Raw genomic sequence first — 18,830 nt, 5'->3', positions numbered from 1 at the left:
ACCCCCTACTGGGGATCGAGCCCGCAACCCGGGCCTGTGCCCTTGACGGGACTCGAACCTGTGACCTCCTGGTCGACGCTCAACCACTGAGCAACCCTGGCCCAGCTGGACTTTATTTTTAGGAAAAGCATTTGCTGATCGGGCTCCGACGCCAAGCCCACTGCCAAGCGGTATCTCCCACGACTGACATTCCCAGACCCTGGACCTCTCTGCCTTTCCCTTCCCTTCCCTTCCCGCCCCCCCATCCAGACTCCCCAGCTCCCCGCTTTCCGTCTCCCTCCCTGAGGGACAGTCTGAGTCCGTGTGGAGCCAGAGCTAAAGCCCAATCTGGAAGAGAGAGACTTGAAAGTAGCAATTACATCTTTTCCTTTTGAGAAACCGCTCGAGCTGAGCGACTGCAGATCTATTTGGAGGACGAGTAAATAATACGATGGTAATTGGGACGTATTTACATCAGCTTTCCCATTTTAAACACGCATGTGGGCCAGCGAGCCAGGAGACGCGAGCCAAATAAAAGCGAGGTCCTGTTCCTCGCACGCATCTGCGCTGCCACCGTCTCTGCAGGATTCCACGGCCCGGCTTCACCACCCTCAGGAGTTCACGTTCGGTGGGACGACTGGCGTCTTCCCGTCCGTCTTCCGTCGTGCCATTTCCTCTCTGATTCTCCCATCTCTCCTCCGTCCCTGCTTCGGGATCAACTCGGTGTTCCCAGAATCCCACTGCGTCTCTTCTAGGGGCTGTTAAGCGGCACTCTTCTCGTGACTTTAACGGGGGCTCCATGGTGTGCGGCCTGCAGCTCTTAATTCATCGGTGCCGACGATAAGCTAACACCGCGGCCCATCCCTCCATGAGCAGGTCCGCGCCGCGGGGGGCACAGGGACGCGCTGTGAGAGTTCTGTCAGCCGCGTGCACAAGCTCTGGGATGTCACACTGGCTTGTCCTCCTGGGGTGGGGGTGGGGGGGCGCGGGGAGGGAGGCAAATAGCAAATGATTTAATGACAGGGAGGCCCTCACGCAGCGGGAACGATGGTGGCGCATGCTAATTTCTCTGGCTCATGAATAAAGAAATCTTGATTTCTGCCAACAAATGCTTAACATGCAAGGAGCTCCAATCATTTAAAATATCGGGCCCGGCCGGCGTGGCTCAGTGGTGGGGCACTGACCTATGAAGCCGGAGGTCAGGGTTCGATTCCGGATCAGGGCACAGGCCCGGGTTGCGGGCTCGATCCCCAGTGGGGGGCGTGCAGGGGGCAGCCGATCCGTGATTCTCTCCCCTCACTGATGCTTCTCTCTCTCTCTCTCTCTCTCTCTCTCTCTCTCTCTCTCTCTCTCTCTCCCTTCCTCTCTGACATCAATAAAAATGTATTAAAAAAATAAACTCGTGAGATTTTGTGAGAACTTCCAAAGCAGCTGAGGGCCGTGGATCTGGCGGGAAGGTAAAGTCTGGCCGACGTGCGCCATCAGATGGACCCAGTATTTACGTGCCCCGATGACCACGCTCACGTGAGCAGCAGCCCGGCCACGTGCAGCGGGCGCTGTGCGTGGTGCCGATGTCGCCGGTGAAAGATTCAAACAACTCACCGCAAATTGGCCTCACGAAGCAAAAGCCCATTGTCCTCCCCGTGCGTCAGAAGTCCTCCCAGAGGGGCTGCATTTCGGGGGCGGAGAGCAAATTGCAGCGTTGGAGGCAGAGCCGCTCGCCTCCTGCCGACGCCATTTCGGAGCCTGTTCCAAGGTGGGAGGTGTGGGGAGGAGGCCCCTTCACAGCCTGGAGCTGAGAGGCAAGCCCTCCGCAGCCCGCGGGCCTGGCCCTGGGTCGGCACCCCACGACTCCGCAACCGAGGGCACGGCACCCCGTGGCAGCGCTGGGCACGAATAATAAACGGCGCCCGGCAGCGGAGGACCTTGCGTTCATTCAGGACACACACGCAGAAATAACACATCCATTATTTACACACACACACACAAAATCTCAATTTCTCCACAGGCACGTCAAAAAAAAAAAAAAAAGGCAGCGTTTTCCACCAGAAAGCCTGATTTTATGCTAAGGTGACAGCATGGCCACACTCACTTTTTTTGTTCTTGATACAGTTTGGGGGGAAGGAACCTCAACAATCGGAATGAAACTAGGAATAAAAAATAGAAGGAAACTGCCCGGCTTGCGTGGCTCCGTGACCATGAGCTCGACCTATGAGCCGGGAGGTCACGGTTCGATTCCCCCTCAGGGCACAGGCCCGGGTTGCGGGCTCCATCCCCAGTAGGGGGCGTGCAGGAGGCAGCCGGTCCATGAGTCTCTCTCCGCATTGATGTTTCTCTCTCTCTCCCCCTCCCTTTCTCTCTGACATCAATAAATATATATGTATATTTTTAAAGTAGAGGGAAAACTGAAAATGTCTCAATTATGTAGAAACTGAACAGCACACTCTTAGACAACCCACGGGTCAGAACAGAAATCGCAAGGGGAACCGGAAAGTACCTTGAGGCTCATGAAAAGTGAAACCTCACCAACAAAAACTCCCATAATACAGCGAACGCAGGGCTCGGAGGAAACGCGGAGCCGCGAATGCTTATGTTGAAACGCGGCTTCTAATCAACGACCTAACTTTACACTCCAAGGCACCTGAGAAATAAAAGCAAAGGAATTCCAACGTCTGCAGGAGGAAGCAAGAAGGAGGAGAGCAGAGATAGATGGAACAGAGAAGGGAAGCGCAGTAAAGAAAACCACCAACACCAGGAGTTGATGATTGGAAAGGAAATGAGTGCCGACGACGCACACAGAGGTCTCCGCGTACGACTCCCAGTTGGAGGCACCGGGTTCCTGGAAGAGGTGGTCATACGAGGCGTGAGGCAGGAAACGTGTAAGACAAGCTCAGAAGAACCTGTCATAACAGAATGCGAATCACCTACTCATGACGGTTTTTTTAGAGAGAGAGAAAGGGAGATGGAAAGAGAGAGAACCATCAGTGAGAGAGGACCATCCCTCAGCCGCCTCCTGCACGCCCCACACTGGGGATCGAGCCCGCAACCCGGGCCTGTGCCCCTGACCGGGAATCAAACCATGACCTCTTAGTTCTCGGGTCGATGCTCAGCCACTGAGCCACACCGGCCGGGGGAAGACTATTTTATTTATTTCTCTTCACTGTTGATCACAGATATCCCCCCGTGGCCCCCCTCCACCCAGCTCCCACCCCACCCACCTCAGGCCTTCACCACACGGGTGTGCGTGTCCACGGGCTGTGCTTATACGCACCTACGTTCTCTACCCACAGGAGTTAGGAGAGCATTTCAACAGCCTCCCTCTGCCGGAGCATAAGACAATCCATTTCAGCAAGAAGAGGTGCAATGAATTAAAATATTTCAGACGTGCTGATCCCATGCCTTGAGAGAGAGATTTTTAAAATTTATTAGCCATCTTTGCAAAATAATGAGCTGGCTCCCTAGCATCCTTCTCGGGGATGCACAAAGGGGGAGGAAAAGCGAGCATTTAATCTCCGCTGTTCGGCACAGAGCGCCCCTCGGGGTATCCGGGCAATCAAATAGTTGATAAGAAGTTTATCTTCACAGGGAATCGTCGTCCCTGCTGCAGCCGCACATATTTCTTTCACGGCGAGGGCGACAGGCTGAGCCACGTTTTCAATTTTGATAGAACGCGTCCCCATCGGAAGGGAATACTAAAGAGACGCCTTTCTGCAGGGAGGAAAACAAGAATCCCCGGACGGAAGGCTCCAATAACCGAGCAATTAAAAAGCCGGGGTGGAGGGCCTCGGGCTGGCGTGGCTCAGCGGTTACGCACCAACCTCTGAACCAGCAGGTCACAGCTCGATTCCGGCTCAGGGTGCGGGAATCAAACCGTGACCTCCTAGCTCCGAGGCCCAGGCTCAACCACTCCGGCCACTGAGCCACACGGCCGGGCTGTGACACCGACTTCCAGTTGATTGGCCCCCCGCCCATCCTTTGCCACCAAAGGTCTGGTTGACGCTGCGTCCGTCCGAGGCTGGCGCGGACCAGTCCTCGGAGCCGTTTGTTCGGGGGCCGGGCTGGAGGCCCAGCGAGGCGAGGGAGGTGTCTGTTAGTTCTCCCCGTGGCTCAGTCACAGCCAGCCGGCCCGTCCCGCTGGCTCAGGGACACCGCGCCGGCTGCCAGACTCCCGCGGGCCAGCCGCTTGGTGAAAACGCCGCGCTGCGTCTGTCCCCGCTACCCCAGCCCCTGCCAAGATTCAATCCGTCTTCCCGGGAACCGCTCCCGCTCACAGCGTACCCCACGTGGCCCGGGGTATTCTAGTCACAGCGTCGGTCCTTACATCAAGAGCGAGGCCTGTGGCCGCCAACTCCTGGGCTCCCCAGCTCCCATTTTATCTTAACTTGCACTTAAATTTTTTAAGTGATTCTTTACAACAAATGTCATTCTTTATAGTTGAAAGTATCATAGTTGCTCCCTTTTTTCCCCCACCCCAGGCCCTCACCGCCCTACTGTCTGTGCCAATGGGTCATGCATAGCTGCACCCAAGGTCTTTGGTTCATCACCTCTCTTCCCCGCCTTCCCTCCAAGATCCCGCACTCTGTCCCATCGGCTGCCTCCTGCACACCCCCTGCCGGGGAGCGAGCCTGAAACCCAGGTATGTGCCCTGACCGGGAACTGAACCGGCAACCTCTTGGAGCCTGGGACGATACTCCACCAACTGAGCCACACCAGCTGGACGGGAAGAATGCTCTTATTTGGGGAAGGGCCAGCCCTACGTTCCAATCCGGCCTTCAACGGCTTGGGTGAGGCCCACCCACCCTGGGGCGGGCCGTCTGCTCTTCTGTCTACGAATTCAAACGTGAACCTCAACCAGAGACACCCCTCACAGGCACCCCCGGAATTATGTTTGACCAGCAACGCGGGCACCTCGCGACCCAGTCAAGCAGATCGATGCAGGCAATCACCTGTCGTGCGTGAGGAAAACCCACGTTCTGCGTGTTCAGGATCCCCGAGCGCCGGGAGGACGATGAACGCGGCACATGTTTATGCATCGGGTGCGGCCTGACCTGGGAACCGAGCGGAGGAGGCCCCGGCCGGCCTGTGGGGCCGAGGTTCGGCCAGGGTCAGGCCCCCCTCGAGCTCGAGCGAGTGCGTGGGAGCCGCTGCCACACACGGTAGCCCCCGGAGCTCAGCCGTAAACAATGCTGTGGATCGAGAGAGAAAAAGCCCTTCCTTTGATCTCCACGGAGACGGGCAGCTGAATCGGAGGAGAGATGGGTTAATCATGACAAAGCCAGCAACTCACTGACCATCAAAGGAAGCGCGTTCTTTCATCTCCCGCCAATTTCCTCACAGTGTCCTGCACGCTGCCCAGCCCGAGGGGGCAACGGGGAGAAGGCTGGCGGCGGACGCGGGAGGACGTGTGTTTTCCGCCACTTTCCCCAGGAAGGTCAGCGCAGGAAAGGCTCAACTAAGCCGCAAGGGCCATTTGCAAATTGGTCCCCCATCTGTCTTGGCATGCCTCACATGAACGGGCCCAGAACAGAACAGAGAGAAAATAATGATGATGATGATGATGATGATAAGAGAGCGAGAGGCCAGCAGCCCTGGGAAACAGATCGAGCCCACAACCCCGGCACCTGCCCTGACCGGGAATCGAACCGGTGACCTCCTGGTTCACAGGTCGCCGCTCAACGGCTGAGCCACACCCGGTGGGGTCCTACCCGCGTGACTTCTAAAAAGGACCCTCAATGCTGCAACGTCGACATCCCTTCCTGCCCGCCTTTCGCGTGGTGAATTGTTTGATTCCGTCTCGATGAATTACTCAGGAGGAAGAATGAATTCCGGATACAAACACTGTGGGAGGAGTTCTCTGTGGCTGCCCAACACCGGCATCTCCCCGGGCTGCCTTCCTCTTGTGCGAGGTTGAGGCTGAATCATAGAACTTGCTGTTTTTTGGGGTGTGTGTGTGTGTGTGTGTGTGTGTTAGCGCGTATGTGTGTGTGCATGTGTTTCTCTACAAGCCAACATCGAGCGCCTGCCATGCGGCGGGCGCTGTCCATGGTGCTGGGTTGCCAAGCGAAGCAAGGTTCCGTTTCTTCCCCAGAAAATCCACGGTGGCCCTAGCTCAGTGGACAGAGCGTCGGCCTGAGGACTGCAGGGTCCTGGCTTCGATTCCAGTCAAGGGCACAGGCCCGGGTTGCGGGCTCGATCCCCAGTCGGGGGCATGCAGGAGGCAGCCTCTCTCATTGATGTTTCTATCTCCCTCTTCCCACCTCTCGGGCATCAATAAAAAAAATAATAATAATAATAATCCACAACCCAGGCCAAGCCCGACACCTAACCATCTGCAAGGAAAATGTGTTTGTTTTCGAATTTCTCGCACGCCCCCACAGGAACACAACCTGTTGCACTAAATACTCAGAGGTGTGTTTTTCTCAAGAAAAGAGGGAAGTCTTTCTGTGAAATAATTTCCACGTCACCTCGGCGACTCTGCTCCCAACAAAGGAGAAGAGACAGGAACCAAAGTTTTAAAAACTAAATTAGCCCGGCGGGCGTGGCTCAGGGGGTGAGCGTCGACCTAGGAACCAGGAGGCACCGTTCGATTCCCGGTCAGGCCCAGGCCTGGGCTGCGGGCTCGATCCCCCGCGTGGGGCGTGCAGGAGGCGGCCGGTCTGTGATTCTCCCTCATCATGGATGTTTCTATCCCTGCCTCCCTTTCCCTTCCTCTCTGAAGCCAATAAAAATATAATTTTAAAAAGGAGAAGGAGGAGGAGCCATGCTGCTGGAAGGAGAGGGTGGAGGTGAGCACGAAGGTGCCCCCTCTGTGGCTTCTGAGCCCAGAGCCGTGCCACCGAAGGCCACTGACGTCGGGCAGCACGATCCCCACGGGCAAAGCGACCCACCAACAGCGCCTGTCAGCAGGGACTCGGGGGTTTTGAAGACAGAAACCCACAGGATGCCGCCCGCCTTGGACTATTGCTGCTTCCAGGGGTTGCCTAGGATACGGGGAAGCCCACATTTTTAACAACAACAACAAACACAGACACTTGGATGGGCCATCAGACATCTTCCAAGGTAGTGGGATGGAGGTGGCTTCTGAACGCGCGGCCGGGCCCGCCCCTGGGAGCCCCGGGCGGCGGCCGGTGGGGAGAGGGCCCCGCAATCCCGGAGGCATCTGCAAAGCACGAGGGGTCTCCGCTGGCCGCCAGCCCGCCCGCCAGGCAGCCGCCAGCCCCGGGGCCACCCTGCCCGAGCATAGAGGCCTTTACCCGGGACGGCCTCTCTTTCCAGCTCGAAGTACAATGCGCCCGGCGATCGTGGTTATCGTCACATCGACACCAGGGCCTGATCCCCGAGGTCCCTGCTCCCTAAATACACACACGCCCCGCCCTGGCCAGTGTGGGCCAGTGGTTAGGGCGCCGGCCCTCGGACGACCGCAGGGTCTGAGGTTCGTTCGATTCCCGGTCAAGGCCACGTTCCTGGGTTGCAGGTTCGATCCCCAGTAGGGGTCGTACAGGAGGCAGCCGATCCAGGATTCTCTCGCATCATTGATGTCTCTCTCTCTCTCTCTCTCTCTCCCCCCCACCCCTTTCTCTCTAAAATCAATAAAAAATTACTTTTTTAAAAATAGCCTCGGGTGAGGATGAACAACAACAACAGGAAGCAGAGGGTGGGGGTGCCCCTCAGGGGTTTTCCTGGCAGAGAGCAGGGCTGTGTCTGCCTCCGTGGCTTCCGCCAGGGCCGGTTACCGTCTAAAAGCGGGCTCCCCGCCGGCATGCAATTTACGGGAGGTTATCGATGAAGCTGGGGTCAGCGCGGGAGGCTCAGTCCTGCCAGGAAACGCTTTATCCTCCGGGTTTTTTTTGTGTGTGTTTTTTTTTGGTTGGGACGAGGAGGCAGGAAGAGGGAAGATAGGATGACGGGTCCCATAAATCAGTCTGAAGCCGCTACCTGCTGATCATAAATCTTCAGCGGCCCCCGACTGGCCTGTGGGAACAGGATGCATCAGGACGCCGGTGCCGCTGGGAGAGCTGTGACCACCCTCGGAAGATCGCCGCCGCAGAGAGGCTTTTGTGGGTGTGTTTTTAAATATGTTTTCATTGATTTAAAAACATATATATTGTTATTGATTTCAGAGAGGAAGGGAGAGAAACATCAATGATGAGCGAGAAGCATCCATCGGCGGCCTCCTGCACGCCCCCTGCTGGGGGTCCAGCCCGCCTCCCGAGACCGGGAACCGCACCGGTGACCTCCTGGCTCGCGGGCTGGTGCCCTGAGCCACGCGGCAGGGCTGGGCTGAGCGGTTTTATGTACCACACAGCCGGGCTTCTAATTAGCTGGTAAAAGCCGATGCTCGGTTCTAACAACAACAGCAGAAGAACTGTTACCTGAAAGGAACGTCGCGTCATCACAGACTTAAAAACCCGCACGAGGTAAAGGACCGGAGTTCAGGGCCAGCCCAACCTGGGACACGGTGTGAGACAAAAAGCCTGGCCTTTCGCCCGGCCGGTGTGGGGCCTAGGGATCAGGTCACGCACAGTTCGATCCCTGGTCAAAGGCACATGCCCTGGTTTCGGGCTCCATCCCCAGTGGAGGGGCTGGTGTGTGTGTGTGTGGGGGGGATGTGTGCAGGAGACAGCTGATCGATGATCGATGATTCTCTCTTATCATCGATGTTTCTCTCTCTCTCCCTCTCCCTTCCTCTCTGAAGTTAAAAAAAAATTTTTTTAAACAAATAAATTAACTCCCCCAATTCAGAGATGCTGTGATTTCGGGGTGAGCAAGGCACGGCTCACTTCCGGTCGGTTCCACAGGTTTCTCGGAGCTTCGTCCAATGGGGAGAGAGTCGGTGACTCACACGCCCAAGGAGCAGTTCGCCCCACGGGGTGCGTCTCGGCTAAAAGCGAAAAGCATGCGGGATCTTTCCTCGTCTCCGCAGTGACTCAGTCAGACCCCCCCATCTGGAGCTCCAGCGAGCAGAGCTGGGCAGGGGCTGCTTCGACAGCTCATCAAGATGCTTCCATTTCTTTTCTGGTGGTTAATCCTCACCCAGGGCTATTTTTTCCCATTGATTTTTTTTTTTTTTAGAGAGAGTGGAACGAAGGGAAGGGAAGAGAGAGAGAGAGAAACATAGATGGGAGAGACACATCGATGGGTTGCCTCCCGCATGCACCCTGATCAGGGCCAGGGACTGAACCTGCAACCCAGGTAGGCGCCCTTGACCAGGAGGTCACGGTTCGATTTCCGCTCAGGGCACAGACCCAGGTTGCGAGGCCTGATCCCCAGCAGGGGGTGTGCAGGAGGCAGCCGATGCATGATTTTCTCCCATCACTGAGCTTTCTGTCTCTCTCTCCCTCTCCTCCCCTCCGCCTGAGCGCCCCCCGCCCCCACACCCTGACCCCATATTTCATACTTCCACCCGATGTGAGAGGACCTCACCACCCCTCGGGGCAGACACCGACAGACTGGTCTCGGCCCGCGGCAAGAGGATGTAATAAAATCTCTTAAACGCTCACAGCGTCTCTTGGCCTGGGGCTCCTTTGGGCGTGGACCTAACCATGGGGGTGGGGGGTCTCCCTGCCACCGTCACAGCCCCAGCCCCGACGTTCAGCATCGTCCACATTAAACCACCGGCACACGCCACCGAGACACGCCACCGCGTCGGGGAGTCCGCCGCGAGCTGGGAGCCCGCCAGAGGAATCACGCACAGAAACCCCGCCACGGGAATGTCAGCGAGAAGTGAGTCCGTCCGGCAGATCCAAACAGGAACGAATGGTCGTTTCTTACCATGTTTATGGACGACACAGGCCCGATGCTGTTCACGTAGATGTCCACGTCGATGACGGTGGGTCTCACTGGGGAGAGAGAGACGCGTGGGTTAGTGCTCTGCGCCCGGGACCCAGGAAAATACTCAACCCCTTGGATTCGAGCACCAGCACCTTCAGGGTCTGTTAAAAAGGGGGGACCAGGCCGGCCGGCGTGGCTCCGTGGTTGAGCGTCGACCTACGAACCAGGAGGTCGCGGTTAGATTCCCGGTCAGGGCACATGCCCGGGTTGGGGGCTCGATCCCCAGTGTGGGCGCGTACAGGAGGCGGCCGATCGATGATTCTCTCTCATCATGGATGTTTCTCTCTCTCTCTCCCTCTTCCTTCCTCTCTGAAATCAATAAAATATATTACAAAAAGGGGGGGCTTTTTGTTGGGGTCTTGCACGGCAGCTGCGGTTCAAACCCTCCCTGTCTGTCTTCCTAAAGTCCCCGGAAGAGGAGAGAGTCTTACTTGTACAGAAGTAAACGGAAACTGATAAAGGCCATGAAGATATTCTGTGATGTGGGGCCGGCTGATGACACAGCAAACAGAAAACCATAAAAACAGCCCTGGCCGCTTCTTCTCGGTGATTAGAGCTTCAGCCCTTGGACTGAAGGGCCCCGGGTTCGATTCCAGTCGGGGGCACGTACCTGGGTTGCAGGCTCTATCCCTGTGCCCCCGTCAGGGCCTGTGCGGGAGGCAACCCATCCATGTGTGTCTCTCACATCAACCTCTCTCTCTCTCTCTCTCTCTCTCTCTCTCTCTCTCTCTCTCCCCTCCCTTCCACTCTCTCCAGAAATCAATGGGAAAAAATATCCTTGGGTGAGGATTAACCACAAACAGAAGGAACTAAAAATAGAGCAAATAAACCCCAAGGAAGCAGAAGAGCAGTAACAACACAGATCTAAGAGGAAATCAGGGAACTAGAAAACAGAAAAATAATTAATATTCCGAGTGGGTAGGTCCTGGGGGTGGGGCTGGGATCTCGGTCTTTCAAAGAGTTTTCGGGGTAATTCTGAGGCCGAGCCAGACTCGTGAGCCGCGGGCAGACTTCCTTTAGAACCCCTCCCGACGAAGCTCTGCGAGGCCACCATTTCCCCATCCCCTCCGATGCAAATGAGCCGGGGAGCAGCCTCATCAGCATGGGCACAGTCATTCTCAATGGAAACGAAGGTATTTTGGAGCAGGATGCTAACGAGAGGCTGATGAAACGCCAACAGCTGAACGGAAATCGCACCGCGAGGCGCCACCCGGGGCCTGGCGGTGTCTGGGGCTGTGTGTCCCGGCCCGGACCCCACATGGGAAACCGTGTGGTTCTGGGGAGACCCCGCGGACGGAAGGGACCCTTCGTGTCCACTGTCCCTGAGCCAGGTGTTGACGGGGGCTGCCACTTTATAAAAAAAGATGTTTATATCGATTGCATAGAGAGGAAGGGAGAGGAAGGGAGGGGCAGAAACGTCCATGATGAGAGAGCATCATGGATCGGCCGCCTCCTGCACCCTCCCCACCCCGGGCATCAAGCCCACAACCCGGGCACGTGCCCTGACCGGGAATCGAACCGTGACCTCCTGGTTCATAGGTGGATGCTCAACCACTGAGCCACGCCAGCCAGGCTGGTCTGTAATGCTTATAGCAAGACTTGGGTTTAATATTTATTTTCTATTTATGGATATTTAGAGAGAGAGAGAGAGAGAAACATCAATTTGCTGTCCGCTTATCTATGCCTGCAATCATTGATCCTTCTGTGTGCTCAGCCCTAAGGTGTGTGTGTGTGAGAGAAGGGTCCCCACCTGCACGGGGTGGGGGGAGGCGAGACGGTGTGTGAGGACGGGTCCCCTCCCACCCTGCACTGAGCTGAGGAACTGGGTTCCCACCAGCGCCCTTTGGACGCCCAAGGGGTCTCCCAGGAGGCGACCGGTATAATTTCTGCAGGAAACCTGCGCCCCCCCACCCCCCCACCCCCATGTGCATGCGTGTGAACCTGGAGAGAGAACCGGCGCGGTCTACAGTCATCGCTTTTATCTCAGGCGCAGCAATTAAGAATGTCTGCTTCCTCCCCTCCATCTGCTCCGAGAGCCGAGGGGATGCATTTGAATTCTCTTTTCTGGCTCTGCCGGCGCTCCGGGAAAGGACAGCAAGACGTCTCCAAGGCGGTGCCCGGCTGGGGCCGTCCGACCAGGTCCGCCAGGGGGCTATGCTCTAGGGGCCCCGCACCCGCCTCCGACTCCTCTTCCTCTGACATAAAGCACCGACGTGTCTTTTTATTTTTATTTTTTAAATATATTTGTATTGATTTCAGAAACCAAGGGAGAGGGGGAGAGAGAGAAACAGCAATGGTGAGAGAGAATCCAGGATCGGCTGCCTCCTGCACGCCCCTTACCTGGGATCAATCCCGCAACCCGGGCGTGTGCCCCGATCGGGAATCGAAGAACCATGACCTCCTGGTTCAGGGGTCGATGCTCAACCACTGAGCCACACCGGCCGGGCTAGAAGTTTTAACTAAACTCAGAGAATAAGCTTTAGAACAGCCTGGCACAGGAGTCCAGAGAGGCACCCACTGGAACAAGAGGAACAGGAAGGACCCTAAGATGAACCAGAGCCGAGAGAAGGGGCCGTGCCCGGGTTAAATGAACCCCGGGGTCCTGCCCGTGCACGGCACAGGCTCCCAGCGAGCATTCCCCTTGGCCGCCAGCCAGCAGGCGGCCCCCGATGGTCCCGGCACCGATGGCGTTTGGCCTGACCGCCCCGATCCCGGAGAGGGAATCTGTGTTTCGTAACCATCTACTTCCACGGAGAGGTTCGCGTTCCTGGAGGCCCTGAGGGGGAGACAGTCACTCGGGTCATTACCTTTCCTCTGCGCAATTCTCTTAGGAAAAGGTTTACCGCCCTCCAGCCACCGCGGGCTCCCGCGGCGAGAGGTGTCCCCGAGACAAATGGCACCAGCAGAGCCCGCCCCCGTTAAGGACACGGCTGACGTCGCGCTCGGGGTGATGGATGGGGAGAGGCGGGGGACAGCTACAGGCCCGTCCATAATTCAGGAGCGAGTGGGGGAGAGATCACCGCTGGGGCGTCTTTTTAAACACGTCACGGTCGCAGCGTGGGTTATGGAAACTATCAGAGGATCCCGCGTGGACGCGTCCTCCCGGAGGCTGCCATGAGCTGTTCGTGGCTGGGGGGACGCGGACAGGCCATCGCGAGGGTTTCCTGGTGTTGGGTCTCCGTGGACCAGCTGGACGGAGAAGGTGGGGAGGCGCCCATGTACGCACGGAGGCGCCTACGGTCAGGTGGGGGGTCGATTCTGGCCGCGGGATTGTGGGAAGTACACGGAAGGGGTGCCCTCCTCACGTCAGCTCGACAGCCGGTCGTCCAAGCTGCGGCGCCCCTTTTCTGAGTGTGTGTGCGTGAATCCTCACCCGAGCGCATCTTTCCATTGATTTTTTAAAAATGTTTTTGTGGATTTCAGAGAGGAAGGGAGAGAGGGATAGAAACATCCATGATGAGAGAGAATCACGGATCGGCTGCCACCTGCACGCCCCTCACTGGGGATCGAGTCCACAGCCCCGGCCTGTGCCCTGATATGAATCAAACCCTGACTTCCTGGTTCCTAGGTCGGCGCTCAACCACTGAGCCACACCGGCCGGGCTAGAAGTTTTAACTAAACTCAGAGAATAAGCTTTAGAACAGCCTGGCACAGGAGTCCAGAGAGGCACCCACTGGAACAAGAGGAACAGGAAGGACCCTAAGATGAACCAGAGCCGAGAGAAGGGGCCGTGCCCGGGTTAAATGAACCCCGGGGTCCTGCCCGTGCACGGCACAGGCTCCCAGCGAGCATTCCCCTTGGCCGCCAGCCAGCAGGCGGCCCCCGATGGTCCCGGCACCGATGGCGTTTGGCCTGACCGCCCCGATCCCGGAGAGGGAATCTGTGTTTCGTAACCATCTACTTCCACGGAGAGGTTCGCGTTCCTGGAGGCCCTGAGGGGGAGACAGTCACTCGGGTCATTACCTTTCCTCTGCGCAATTCTCTTAGGAAAAGGTTTACCGCCCTCCAGCCACCGCGGGCTCCCGCGGCGAGAGGTGTCCCCGAGACAAATGGCACCAGCAGAGCCCGCCCCCGTTAAGGACACGGCTGACGTCGCGCTCGGGGTGATGGATGGGGAGAGGCGGGGGACAGCTACAGGCCCGTCCATAATTCAGGAGCGAGTGGGGGAGAGATCACCGCTGGGGCGTCTTTTTAAACACGTCACGGTCGCAGCGTGGGTTATGGAAACTATCAGAGGATCCCGCGTGGACGCGTCCTCCCGGAGGCTGCCATGAGCTGTTCGTGGCTGGGGGGACGCGGACAGGCCATCGCGAGGGTTTCCTGGTGTTGGGTCTCCGTGGACCAGCTGGACGGAGAAGGTGGGGAGGCGCCCATGTACGCACGGAGGCGCCTACGGTCAGGTGGGGGGTCGATTCTGGCCGCGGGATTGTGGGAAGTACACGGAAGGGGTGCCCTCCTCACGTCAGCTCGACAGCCGGTCGTCCAAGCTGCGGCGCCCCTTTTCTGAGTGTGTGTGCGTGAATCCTCACCCGAGCGCATCTTTCCATTGATTTTTTAAAAATGTTTTTGTGGATTTCAGAGAGGAAGGGAGAGAGGGATAGAAACATCCATGATGAGAGAGAATCACGGATCGGCTGCCACCTGCACGCCCCTCACTGGGGATCGAGTCCACAGCCCCGGCCTGTGCCCTGATATGAATCAAACCCTGACTTCCTGGTTCCTAGGTCGGCGCTCAACCACTGAGCCACACCGGCCGGCCAGGCTGCGGCACCGAATTCGAATTCTTCTGAGGACGGAGGTGCTTGGCTGCACTGCAACCCAGGAGATGCAACGGCCCAAATGCACGAAACTTGCCCAGAAGAGCCATGAGTGAGTCTGAGGGGGGCGGGCAGGGGAAGGGGGGCAAGAGCCAGAGGCATCAGAGACACGGGGAGCTCCCAGAACCTGTCGGGCCTGAGGCCTGAGCGGCGAGGGTCGCTGCCCCTCTCCCGCCCCCTCCTCCTCCCCTCGGCGGCGGGGGCTGGGCCCACCTGCAAGGTCACATCGGAGGGTCCCAAGGTCACCACGGAGGGTCCTGGTGGCACCGCCTGGTGCTCTGGGCCTCGGAGCAGCGGGAGCGCGAGGAGCAGCCACCAGCCTCCTGCCCGGCGGGCTCCTCCCGGCAGGCAGTGCGGGCGCTCGGAGCGCATTGGCCGTCTGGCTCCGGGGTTCTCACCACCACCTGCTCATGGCGCCCGCAGGCGCGGCTCATTGGCTGAGCGTCATCCCAGGAACCAGGTGGTCCCGGGTTCCATTCCCGGTCAGGGCCCAGGCCCAGGTGGTAGGCATGACCCCCGTGCAGGAGGCAGCCGATCCGTGACTCCCTCTCATCATGGATGATGTTTCTCTCTCCCTCCCTCTCCCTTCCGCTGTGACATCAATAAAAGACACGCTTTAAAAACAAAACCCGTGACACATGCACCACCGGCGCCCGTTTTCCGCGGGAACCGCACACGTGGTACTCACTGCCGATGTCCGGCCGCAGCTTCTTGTCGTATTCTCTCAGCAGCTTGTTGAGAATGAGCGTCACGTCCGTGTCCTGGGATTTGGGGGCCAAGACCCACTTCTGGTTCGACGCCGTGTCTTCCTGCTCCTCCTCCTCCGCCTTCCTGGACCTGGGTCACGGCACAAAGTGAGAGGACACGTCGGCCCAACGGCTCCAAGGAGCGTATTATTCCCCGTGGGCTGCCCGAGGGCCCGGGGAGCGTATTATTCCCCGTGGGCTGCCCGAGGGTCCGGGGAGCGTATTATTCCCCGTGGGCTGCCCGAGGGCCACGGAAAAAGCCACAGAAGCCCCTGGGACCCTCTTCCCAGCCTCCGGATGATCACTCAAGTCCATAAGTAAACGGAGACACAAATATCCTAATTCTGGATTCGTCAGGAAGCAGGATTCGGGGCATCGTGCGTGTGAGAGCTTGGCCATCCACGCGTGTATGGCGCCTGGCACCTACGACTGAGTTCAAGCTCTTCCGAGCCTGATCTCGCGCTGCAGTTTTATTTCTTGAAGACAGAGTGTCTAGAACAGCGGTTCTCAACCTGTGGGTCGCGACCCCTTTGGTGGTCGAACAACCCTTTCACAGGGGTCGCCTAAGACCATCCTGCAGATCAGACATTTCCATGACGATTCATCACGGTAGCAACATGACAGTTAGGAAGTAGCCACGAAAATAATTTTACGGTTGGGGGGTCACCACAACCTGAGGAACTGTATTTAAAGGGCCAGGAGGTTGAGAACCACTGGTGTAGAAGGATAAAATAAGCCACCAATAAAAACTACGAATTGCACACGGCCGGCGTGGCTCAGTGGTTGAACCTCAACCCGTGAACCAGGAGGTCACGGTTCGATTCCCGGCCAGGGCACAGGCCCGGGTTGCAGGCCCGATCCCCAGTGGGGGGCGTGCGGGAGGCAGCCGGTCCATTTTTCACTCTCATCATGGATGTTTCTCTCTCTCTCTCTCCCTCTCCCTTCCTCTCTCGAAATCAATAAAACATATACATACATGTTCTTAAATTGCCACAAATTTCGATCCACAGCAAACCGTTCACCGTCAAGAGGAACTGATAAAATTCGGAACACATACTCGGTAAGTGATATGCGACACGTAACACTAGTGGCATTTCCTAAATGTCACTAAAAATAGTTCCTTTCACCGGGAATGGGAATGGGAATGTTATCATTTGGAATTTAAAAACAAGCAAACAGTCGTCGACACACGTCCTGTGGGACATGGCTGGTTGGCGATTCATCCCACAGCCAAGGTGTGGGGAGGGGAAGGGGGGGGGGCTGGCCTCGGCCAAATCACACGACCTTCTCAGGACACACGTCCAACTGAGCTACCGAGTTTTCCTCTCCCTTCTCCTCCCTGTGGGCTCTCTCTTCCCTCTCCCTCCTCCCCTTTCTCTCCTCTCCCCCTCTCCCTTCCCGCAGAACACCCAAAGACAGCTCCCCAGCAGAGAGACCAAATCCTGCTTTCGTGTGGCCACGGCCCCAATGGTCTTACGGACACAGATGAGCCCACGGACCCACACCTGTCAATCCTCCCTGTACATGGCCGTGGCTTCTGAGAAATACCCTGGGGCTGCTTGGGCGACAGGTATTAAAAGGAATCCCGTCCTCTCCCTCTAGCGGGGATGGAGGGCTTCCCTGGAGGCCTGGGCAGGTGAGAGGGGGCAGGCAGCCTGCAAGGCCAAGAAGCTGCCTTCTCTCCCGGGAGATCAAGGGGGACCCCGGCTGTGGGGCAGGGCTGGGCTGGACAGGGTGGGGGGCTGGCGGCGATGCCCCGGCCCCTCAGCACCTGGCACTGGCTCCCCCACCCCTGAGCCCACATGTCCGCTGGCTGCAGAACTGGAGAGAGAGAATGACACAGAAGCCTCCCGGAGCTCAGGCCTGGACACCCAGCCCCACGGGAAAACCCGCGCCTTGATGAAAGCCGAGTGTCATCTCGGGGGACCCACTGGCGTGCGCCTAAAACACAGGCTCCGCTTCTCCGCGTGCTAAGTGGGTTATATATAATCTTTACGAGCGTCCTGTGCTCGGGACTGCAGGCTCCCGGACGCCACCCCTGCAGTTCGCTTTGTCTTAAAAGCAAACCGGCGACGGGCTGCCGCTGTCAAGCCGCTGCTCGGACGCTCGGATGTCACTTCCACGTCTTGCACCTTCTCTTCCACCATGAGGACCAGGATGAAGTCTCAAATCCCTTCACCCCGCCCCCAAATATACATTTTTATTGATTGCAGAGAGGAAGAGAGGGGGAAAGAGATAGAAACATCCATGATGAGAGAGAATCATGGATCGGCTGCCTCCTGCACACCCCCTACTGGGGATCGAGCCCACAACTCAGGCATGTGCCCTTGACTGGAATCGAACCCGGGACCCTTCAGTCCACAGGCCGACGCTCTATCCACTGAGCCACACTGGCCAGGGCAAGTCTCAACTCCTTCGAAACACTAGCAGGAGCCCCGAAGCCTCAGAGAGCAGCTAAGCACCTCCCTGTTGTCCCCGAGGACCCGGTGCGACTTAGAAGGTTTCAGTACAGCGAGCAAACCCGTGGGGAGTCGAGTCAGGCTGGGGCACACTGCCCGCCAGGGAGCTGCCAAACCATCCGCACAGAGCTCGCCCGTCTGCCACCACCTTTCCCAGGGCTCCCCGACCAGGGAGGCCTGCAGGGTGCGAGGGAGACCCCTCCCCGCATGAATAACCGCTTTGAAAAGATCACCCCCGGTCACACCCCACGTCGCTAAAACCCACTCGGAGAACAAAGACCCCTGCACGCGAGAGGCCGAAAACAACGCCACCCGTTCAAAATGTGCATTTTTTTTTGCCCGGTGGCGACGACCTCTATGAACCAGGGGGTCACGGTTCGATTCCAGGTCAGAGCACAGGCCCGGGTTGCGGGTTAGATCCCCAGTAGGGGGCATACAGGAGGCAGCCGATCCGTGATTCTCTCTCATCATTGATGATGCTTCTGTCTCTCTTTCCCTCTCCCTTCCGCTCTGAGATCAATAAAAAATCTATTTAAAAAAAGAAATTTTGGATTTTTCCCTTCCAGGTGCTATGCAACCTCAGTTCTGGAGGCCAGGGAGCCACCCAGACAGAGAGGATAGGCTGCAATCTGCCCTGAGGGAGACAGAGGGACGGGAGGGGAGGGTGTGGATGGGGGGGGGCGGGGGTGCCTTTGAGGAGGCCTGGGGACCTGACTGCTTCAAGTTCAACACCACAGCCTCCTGCACATCCCACAAGGGACAATATGCCATTCTCCTTCTAGAGGGTGTCCCAAAATTCACGCAAGAAGTAATCTTGATAGAAAACACAGGTTTATAATTAAAAATTAAAAATTTTCTATTGATTCATAAAGTATACAGTCTAGGGTTATGTACGGAATAGCACATCAGGTCAATGGCCTCCACGGCTTTGCTGACACAGATGCAAAGCCGTGGTCTTCATTGGTCTCCATTGTCCCTGCTCCTGGGCCATCATTGGT

The 18,830-nt window shown here is 57.5% G+C and overlaps 1 protein-coding gene across 1 annotated transcript in view; it reads right to left on the bottom strand.

Annotated features, from left to right (window-relative positions):
• GABRG3 (gamma-aminobutyric acid type A receptor subunit gamma3) overlaps positions 1-18,830 on the bottom strand; it is a 53,162-nt gene that overhangs the window by 32,282 nt on the left and 2,050 nt on the right. The window contains exons 2-3 of the mRNA XM_081114698.1: positions 15,316-15,464; positions 9,751-9,818 (exon numbers count right to left, since the gene is read on the bottom strand). Coding sequence (XP_080970824.1) covers positions 9,751-9,818; positions 15,316-15,464 — 217 coding nt within the window. The remainder of the gene's footprint in view (positions 1-9,750; positions 9,819-15,315; positions 15,465-18,830) is intronic.

The sequence above is a fragment of the Myotis nattereri genome, assembly GCF_964212035.1.
Source record: "Myotis nattereri genome assembly, chromosome: 21".
Lineage (NCBI taxonomy): Eukaryota > Metazoa > Chordata > Mammalia > Chiroptera > Vespertilionidae > Myotis > Myotis nattereri.
The sequence above is the reverse complement of the archived record's forward strand: the minus strand, read 5'-3'. Positions and strand labels throughout refer to the sequence as shown.